At 42.6% G+C, this 9,123-nt stretch overlaps 2 protein-coding genes across 9 annotated transcripts in view; one reads left to right on the top strand and one right to left on the bottom strand.

Moving 5' to 3' along the window:
* ANKRD27 (ankyrin repeat domain 27) overlaps nucleotides 1–3,842 on the top strand; it is a 55,655-nt gene extending 51,813 nt beyond the window's left edge. For all 7 annotated transcript variants that reach the window (XM_081924009.1, XM_081924012.1, XM_081924010.1 and 4 more), the window contains one exon: nucleotides 417–3,842. In XM_081924009.1, the coding sequence (XP_081780135.1) occupies nucleotides 417–677 (261 nt within the window). In that variant the 3' untranslated portion in view covers nucleotides 678–3,842. The remainder of the gene's footprint in view (nucleotides 1–416) is intronic.
* On the bottom strand, nucleotides 2,410–8,909 carry PDCD5 (programmed cell death 5). Of its 2 annotated transcripts, none has more exons than XM_081924146.1 (6): nucleotides 8,757–8,908; nucleotides 7,283–7,323; nucleotides 6,380–6,441; nucleotides 5,556–5,647; nucleotides 4,657–4,728; nucleotides 2,410–3,996 (listed from the first exon to the last, which is right to left on the bottom strand). In XM_081924146.1, the coding sequence occupies exons 1-6, from the start codon at nucleotides 8,820–8,822 to the stop codon at nucleotides 3,955–3,957; spliced, it is 375 nt and encodes a 124-aa protein (XP_081780272.1). In that variant the 5' UTR covers nucleotides 8,823–8,908; the 3' UTR covers nucleotides 2,410–3,954. The 2 variants fall into 2 exon arrangements, with proteins under 2 accessions (XP_081780272.1, XP_081780273.1); XM_081924147.1 differs by lacking the exon at nucleotides 2,410–3,996 and adding an exon at nucleotides 4,577–4,602 and having other exon boundaries at nucleotides 4,635–4,728; nucleotides 8,757–8,909.
* Nucleotides 8,910–9,123: the final 214 nt, after the last annotated feature.

Consider the following 9,123-nt stretch of genomic DNA (forward strand, 5'->3'; position numbering starts at 1 on the left):
ACATAATTAAGGTGTGCCAGCCATAGCACCTTCCTCAACATGGAGTGCCTCTTACTTGAATGGTCCATTCCTTCTCCCCTATATTTTATCTAGTGGAGAGGTCCAGTAGATGAATTGGTTCAGAAAAAGACAATCAGGATGGTCAGGGATGAGGGGGGAAAGAAGATATTGTTTAAAGATATTGGAGGCGGGGGTAGGGGGGTAGGTAGGATGGCACTCTTTAAAGGCTTTCACAAAGAGGAAGGCAAAGAGTTGTTTTTTGCTGCCCCAGAAAGCCAGACTTGACCCACTGGGCTGAAGTTACAGGTGGGTAGCAGCTGATTAGTAGGAGAAACTTTTAATGGTATTTGCTTTAGATTTATCAGCCAGATAAAAATCAAACATCTTAACTGCTCTTTTTTGTTTTGATTCTCAAGTTAGCTATTAAGAGCTTTGATAAGAGCAAGCTAAAGCCCGTGGATCCTTTAAAACAAAGCAGGGTGCAGATCCTTGACTCCAGCAGCAGAGGGGAGCCCACACTGGATGAAGTCCAGTCTGATGTGGCAGCAGCGCCTCTTAGAAGTAAACTAATGCATCGGAGACACACGGTTAATGTGGCCCTTTCAGATGCAGATGACATCCACAATTTATCCAGAGATGCCCCTGTTTCTTCACTGGAAGGCTGCTCTGATGATTGATGCTTTCGAAAACACTGGCAAAGAAGCAAGTTTGTAACCAAAAGCAGCAGCAGCAGCAAGAGCAACACCAATTGGCATCAGTTCCACTCCCTTCAAGAATCAAAGAATCCTTAGGATCAAGGGATTCAAAATTGCAATGTGAAGACTGGCAGGAAGAGGAACCTCTCCTCCCTCAACCAACACAGTTTGCAGTTGGAGACAGAAGGGCTGTTTATTTGCAGTTGGATCCACAAAACCCAACAGTTGTGATCCATTTTAAACAGACACACAACTGAGATGTATATGGAGATATCAAAAACTATGAGACACATTAGTCTGTACTTGAAGTCTTGAAATCAGATATAACTGTAATGGGTGTAAGTTTGGAACAGAATACCTATGGGACTTCCAAGGCCTACATAATTATAGTTTGAAAAGACAGCAGTTTATTTCCATTTTTGCACTACTAGTTTACACCAATTGTTGAAAGGAATTAGACACACCGGCAGCATAGTTTGACACAAAGGGCAAGATTGCACAGATCCTTTGGTTCTCATTTATTTTATTGAAACATGGGCCATATATGGGTAGTTGGAAGTGAGGGAGGTTATAGTCACTGTTTTATAAACAAAGGGTACATCTTCTTATGGAGAGCAGGACTAGCAGAGTTGAGACTTTGATTTTGAATCATTTTATTTTATGTAGCAGCCCACATTAGTGAACATATTCTCAAATACTTGTATTGAGACTACAACCTTACCCTGTTTAATTTAAAATAGCTAATATGCATGGCACAATAATACGATTCCACTAAATGCAATGAGTCTAGCTAGAGAGTACATCTGTATCCACCGGGTCTTGGAAGAGCTGCTTAGTTGACCTTACTTGAAAAGACACTTCCAGATAGATGGGGGCACTTTTAGTAATGGAGCGTCATTTTGGTAAACATTCCATTCTTTATTTTTATTTTTAAGAGGGGTTGAATTATCACTTGAACAGCACAATAACTTTTGTCAATTCCAATTCTGTTTTTATGTAATATTTGTAAACAATACATTGGGTTTTTATTGTTTAATATTTCTCTGTTCAGAATGTTAGTGTAAGGTATATAAAAAGGTAGAATGCTAGTGGGCTCCTGAAGGACAAGGAAAAGTATATTTTTCTACTAAGTAATTGAGTTCACCTAGTTTTCTTACATGCCTTTGACTTGTGCCAAATGATGGGAGAGAGAAAGAAATAGTAAAATTAACTAATCTATGCTCTTAATGTGTGACTCTTTATTTATGGTAAGTCATGTATTGCAGCTTGCTGGTTGATGGGAGCTGCTGCCATAAAGCATTTTCTGAAAACTTTATAGCCTGTTGCTCATGTTCCAGTTTTAGCAACACAGATCTAGTTGCATGAAGGTATGGGTGCTTCTGTGGAGTCTGGAAGCAGGAGAAAAGCAATGCATTCTGGGTCATCCTAAGCCTCCACTGTAAACAAGTTCCCTTGTATGCAATTGTGAAAAATTATCAAGTTTGATATGAGCATTGTAGAGGGGGCAGGGAGCAACATGCACTGTTTTTTTCAAAAATCAGTGCCTAATGCTTTACAGCACCCAGAGACACGGGGAATGGTGTCTTCCCTGCTTTATCCCAAAGAAAGAGGCATTTGGCCACAGCTGTAAACAATTAGTGCACCAGTGTCAATGTGCACTAATTATAGTTTAATACAATTACAATGGACAAATAATTGCTCTCTACAACTCAGGTTTCTTTATGGAAAGATTTTAATATGTTTCAAAGCTCTTATTCTATATGTTCCACTTCCACAGTGAAGAAGAGGGTCAAACCCCTCCTCCATTTACAGTCTGCCTTACATGGGATGTTGGTACAGTAGACATACAAAAACCATTTCATTTTGCATTCAACAAAAAGGCACAACCTGAAGTCACAATGGCACCATGATGGCCAGGGGAATTAGGCAGCTGTTTCAATAGCTGCCTGAGAAAAGGAGGCAGTTTGGATGAGAACAAATATGTTTTGTCTGCTACCAACCTTTAGCTTGCGAGATGACAGGAATTGCAGTTTGGCGACATCTGGTGAGCCAAAAGTTCACCACCTGGTCTACACAGTTCTGTGTTGGAACGATATTTAAGAGAATCCAGCTGCTGTTAAACCTTTAAATAATTTTAATACGAAAGATTTAAGCACATGCTTAAGTCTTCTGTTGAAATGAAAAGGGCTTTAAAGATCCTGACTTTGGTTGCATCACTCTCAATCACTCATGCTATTAGCAAATGTATGGCAGGGGGTGGGGAAAGACATCTCTTGAGAGAAATATTTCCCAAGCACACGTTATTTCAAGCTTCATAGCGTGCCAACCAAGATTTATCTAATTTTCAATGCAACAGATCATCCAGCAAGATACTGTATCATGGAACCATATTCTGATAAACCCCTCTGGCTTTGGTTCAGTGATACTGCAAGTGTTCCAGTACCCAAGCGGACATGACATGTAACTCACACATTACATCATGATCCTTTAACATTTAAACCAGTAGTTTTCAACATTTGGGGACCAACACATGCATTTGCGGACCAGTTTCTTAATTTTCTAACCTATCTGTACAGTGGTGGTGCTCCTGTTGCAATCTACCTTAGATCAGGCCCCAACATGCCAACTGAAGACCAATGCTTCAAAACCAACCACGCTAACCGGAATTTGCTGTCCACTAGGATGCTGAAATGGCTTTAAAAAGCCTAACAGCAAATTCTAGTTACCATCCTTGGGAGAAAGGGGAGGGAGAGCTTCCACATGGATGGGAAAACTCCATGGCTGCTCCAAATCCTTCAACTGTGGTTAAAGGATCATGAATGTCATGTTTATACAGCAGCCTCCAATCTTACATATTCAAATCAAAATCTTGTTTCCTGCACATGCAACTCTACTAACTTTGACAAAACCAGCAGGCTGCTTGCAACACAGCTTTTCTCATTCCCTGCTGGGTTACGAGGCATCCTGTTGCCACTGAAGTACGACAAGCATGCTGCCCACAGGTGCCAGTGGCATAGCAGTGTCCAAAGGAAAAATGAAGTCCAAGTGACAGGGAGTGAACCACAACTTCTCAGGCCTCTGCTATAAAAGCGGTCTAAGAAAACCATTTCACTTAATTTTATTATACAGAACACAAGATCATCCCTTTATATATAAAAAAATGTGTACAGGGGAAAAAAAGTGTAAACTTTTCATCTATGCTTCTGCCAGGCACAGCACACTTTCCTTGACATACGCCAGATGATTTGCCTTTCACCAATTAATCTTCCTCATCAGAATCCAAAACTTTCCTTCTGTTGAACTAGGGGAGAAAACACAGTGTAGGTGAAAATAACTTTGAGGCCAAGTTTAATAATCAAGAATTCCCTGTTTGTGTTATGAGAACAAGAGCAAGCAGAGAGCTGCGTGAAGCAAGGAAGCTCCCAGGTTTTTTGCCAGCTCACACCTGCCCAGCCTAAAAGTCAATACCCAAGTATTTGTTCATTGCCTTGCTGTATTGCTATATGTATTTTCAAGATACATTGAAGCAAATCTATTACAATAGTATAGTCTTTATATCAAGGGATAATAGGGGCCAGCTTGTAGGCTACATCCTCCCACCAAGCTGCAGAAAGTGGCCCCGGCTGCTTTATCTCCTGGACTGATTAAAGCGCTCTGAAAAGAACAAACTGGAGGATATTTTGTCTCTCATCTTAGAGCGAAGCACTACAGCACTAAGCTCGGAGATGAAGTCACCTGCCTACTCTTCCCAAGAGTTCAAGGCTGCAATTCTGGCCACACCCACCCCACCAAACTGTAAGCAGTAGCCATATACAGATTTTCTGCTCTGTATAAGCTGTCAGCTTCATACAGGAAGAAGCATGCAGATGTAGTAAACCTTTAACAAAAAATACTGGCTATGCTGTGATCCTGCGACCACTCTACCATTGGCGAACAGGCTCCAGTTTTTAAGATGCCCTACCTTTACTGTTGTTTTCTTGTCAGTTTGCTGACTCACTTTTTCAAGTATTTCTATCAACCCTTGTTCAGTTACCTAGGAAGTAAAAAAAACAATCTCATGTAGCAGATACTCATTTGGTGGGAATGGCACATTTCCTCCTCGCCTCCCTCTGGGGGCAGAAGGACACACCCTATACAAGCAACTTAAAACACTACACACAGGTAACACTTTCATTCAGAGCATCATGACAGTGGAAGGACAAAACCAAACAGCAAAGACCACCACCACAGCATCATTAACAGGTAATCAGCTATCCCCCATGTCACATAAAACGATTCATCGACTTTTTATATAAGACTAAAAAAAGCGATTTGGAAACAAGTGTGAATAGGCTAGAGAATTATCCTATAATAGTACAACTTTTCAAAGCTTATAAATCAATGTTTTGCAGGATGTGTAAGAATTATCTTGCCAAGTGAGACACGAGATCCATCTAATTTGGCATTCTGTTTTCAGGCAACAGCAAACTCAGTCCAGCAGAATAACCCGTGTTTGCTTTCTACTAACAAACCACAAGGTGAAGCCATGGTTGTTTGCAGCCGTCCTAACCACGGCTTGTTATCACTGTGGTTTAGCATGATATCCAAACCCTTGCTTGACCATCATTTTGTCGGGCAACGAAGACACAAAGCAGGAACAGGTGGAAAACAAGCCAAAGGTCAGAGAAACAAGCGGCAGCTTGTTTGCTAGTCTGTGAGGCGATTCATGGTTTGTTCAATAAACTGGTTAAATCGAAACCACGGCTTTGTAGGATGCACAAAGCCTGCCTGCCTTTGAACATTTATTTATAAATCTGTATTTCATGAAAGTTATTTCCTATATTTGATTCATCAAGAAGTCATGACAGAGATTCCACTTACCTTCCCACCTAACTGTCCAAACCTGCCCATCTGTATGAGGTAATTCTCCACTGCTTTTGCCTTTTCTGGTTTCACAAGCGCTAAATTACTTACTGAAAAAGGAAAACATACATTTGCAATTTTTTTAAAACGCCACCAGGTTACTAAAGTCAGGCAAGACTTATTATTCACAGTACTGCAAAAGGCCTTGAACTGTTACTGATGGATTACTGATCTATGCCTGGTCTTATGAAAAAGGAAAACTGTATTTTAAGGAACTCGGTATACTGCTTTGTTCAAACATGGCTTATTAGGATCTTTACATTTCCCTCCTGCTTTCTGATTGTTCCATTCCACTCAACTTTTAGATGGGGGGGGGGGGAGTCCAGAGTAATGCCTTCAGATTGCAGTGCTTCAGGGTCCAGGAGCAACTGACAAGAGCTGCAGATATGTGCAAAGGGGAACAGTCAACCATCCTCTTGAGGTCAACTCCAGTCCAGAGTCCTAGCTTAGCACCCACCAATACATTTAGGAATACCACTACACTATTCTGCAGAAGCAGCTTTTAACTCAGCAGTCCTCACTAATGACCATTCTAGAATAATTAACTATATATCAACAATAAGTTCAGAAAGTGGTATCCAGGGGCGTCTCCTCTGCATCCTCCTTAGAACAGAAAAAGCAAATGTAGTGAGAATTGAAACCTACTTCCCACATAAGTGTGCCTAGAACTGGACCCAAAACACTATTATTTTCCTTTAGTAAAGTTAGGTATGTGCAATCTAAGTAAGATGGACTCAAAGAAAGGTATTAGAAGTTGGTCAGAATACATCATGGAGGCTTACATCTGGCACGAGCTGCCTGATCCAAAAGCTGAGCCAAAATGTTATTCCTCATTTCTGATTCCCTGTAATAGAAAAATTATGCAGAAAAATTATAGCTTCAGAAGATGTGCAGTGCATTGCAAGAAAGTAAAACACACTGACCATTTTGTACAACCGGAAATTTCATATTTAGACATTGCTAGTACTCAATTATATTTAAATCATTTAAACTACTATCCTTATGGAATTTACTGTGGAATTTGACGACAAATTCATTTATTATTATCTGGGAAAGAGAATCCAACTATGGAAACTTGAAACACATTCAGTATAGAGGCAGATCACAAGCTATTCATGGCTCAGTACCAAACCCCTACAAAGGTTAAACTATCACTCGTTTAATAGTGGGCTCTTGATGCAGGAAGATTACACACCCATTTAGAAGAGTATGTGCATTGTAAAGCTCTAATAAAGACAAAAAGGATAGCAACCTTATTTAAGGAGAATGACAAAAAGGGGGAAAACTCTCCTGGTAAACTCTCCTGGTCCCAATGTTCTGTGTCTCTTCTGTTTCTGCCTCTAAATCACACTTAATTTAGTAATAAAAACAAACATGGCAGCCCATACCTCTGTTGCTGTTTATTTGTTTCACCTTCATTTTTCCTATAATTTTTATTATTATATTAAAAGTTAATTTTATCCCGCCATCCCACCTGCAGAGACATGAATCTGGATAACTCCCAGTAGATGTATCTCACAACATGCTTCCAGTCATGTGGTAATACTGATTACAGGATACAATCATACTAGCAAAAAAAACCCCTAAGATGTGAAGGGGTGCCTTCTCCCCGCTACTGTGCACGACGTAATAAAGGGGTATCAGTCTACCGAAAAGGTGGCTTTTGTTTTCATCCCCACTGTTACCTCTGTTTTGCTTCTTGCTGTGCGATGTCACTGGAAGGATCCTGAAATGTTAGAAATAAGAACCAGTTTAGTAGTAAAGCATAGCACTACTGAAGAAGTACAAACAAACAAACAAACAAATGCTAAAGTACACATATATGGCCAGGACTGTTCTCATACAGAAAAACTCATAAATGCACAGCTATTACTGCTCCCAGGTAGGGAGAAGGCACTAGATCCTAAATGATGAGAGTCAACTTTTGAGGGTGTTGAAGTATGCAACCTTCAGGTAATATAGAATCTACCAATTAAGATGGGAAAGTAGCTATACTTCAGCCCCACAGATGGACAAGTTACTTAATACATGCCTGCAAACTGAGGTAAGAATTGCCTGTAGGTCACCAGGCAAGAAAACTTCACAGAAGTTTCTCCTCCCCCCCCTTTGATGCCACAAATGGGCATATAAGAACAGCTGAGCTGGCAAAAAAGATGTTGTGTACCAGTAATGTCTTTGCAAAGGCTGGCTCTAGATTCCTAGTCAATGGCTAGATTTGACAGGCCCACCTTAGTGGGTGACTGACAAGTGCTTTTGACACAAGCCCCTTCTCCAGGTTGGCAACTGGGTGTGGGACAGTGGAGCAAAGAGCTGCATTTGGTGCTGGGACTGAAAATCGCTGAGCCCTATTTCCAGACAGTGGCCGAATCATAGAACCCCTGCTCACTCCCACTCAGAGCCAGTGTGGCATAGCCAATGTCAGAATACAGCCATGGAGACACGGGTTCAAATCCCCACTCAGCTATGACACTAGCTGGGCCACCTTGGGCCTAACCTACCTCTCCCATGGTGGTTACATGGATAAAGATGTTGGGGGGGGGGGGGGGACGACGACTTATGGTTGACAACAATCATGCACAAAAGCCCACGTAGGGTAAACCCAAAAAAACCAAGAAAGACAGCACCATCGGTCCTTGTTTTCTCTCTTTCAACTGGTTAACTTCATTCATTTTTTTTTAAAAGAGAGATATTTGTGATAATATTGGATGTAAGCTGCTTTGGGTTTTTTTTCCCCTTAAACAAAGAAGTGGAAACCCTGAAAATAAGAGATGTGCTGCCACCCCTGTATATACACTTTCGTGAGCGTACTCAATGGGTTTCCTGAGTGAATAGATATGTAGCATTGGAAATAATCCCAACACACGTGTGTGTGTATATACAGACGTGCATAATACACAAAACACGGGTCTCTTCCTCTGACTTCTCCCAGGGTGGTCTCTGCGCCCCTCCCGCCTTGCCTCCCACGCCTGAGGCGGCCCTGAGCCCGCAGTGAGGACTAGCGCCATGCAATTAAAACCGAAGGCCCAGGCCCGCCCTTCCCCTGGCCGGCCGGCCATAGGGGCCTCGCCTGTGGGCCAGGAAACCGGGCGAAGCGCCGAAGGCGACGCCCGCCCGCGTGTGAGGGGACGGTGCAGGCCCGGCGCCCTCCGCCCCGCTCACCCCGTGCTTGGCTTGCAGCTCGGCCATCCTCTGCTTGCGCAGCGCCTCCAGCTCCTCGTCCGCCATGGCTAGAGACGACGAGACGTCGGTGACGCGCGACGTGGGCGGGGCCGCTTCTCTCTTCAAGCTCTCCCGTTCGCCGCAGTGCGCCGGCGCAAGAGCAGGCGAGGCCAACGCAATCACGCACCGAGAGGAGGAATTCTAGCACAGGCAGAGGAAGCCGAGCGCCGAACAGACCAAAGCAAGAGCCATCAATAGAATCAGACCGCAAGGGTTTTCACAAGGAATCTTTCGCCCACGACCCTGAGAGTAAGGGTCTCGCGCTCTACCAGCTGAGCTTAAGAGAGAGAGAGAAAGTTGGTGTAAG

This window comes from Podarcis melisellensis (genome assembly GCF_964234715.1).
Source record: "Podarcis melisellensis genome assembly, chromosome: 8".
Lineage (NCBI taxonomy): Eukaryota > Metazoa > Chordata > Lepidosauria > Squamata > Lacertidae > Podarcis > Podarcis melisellensis.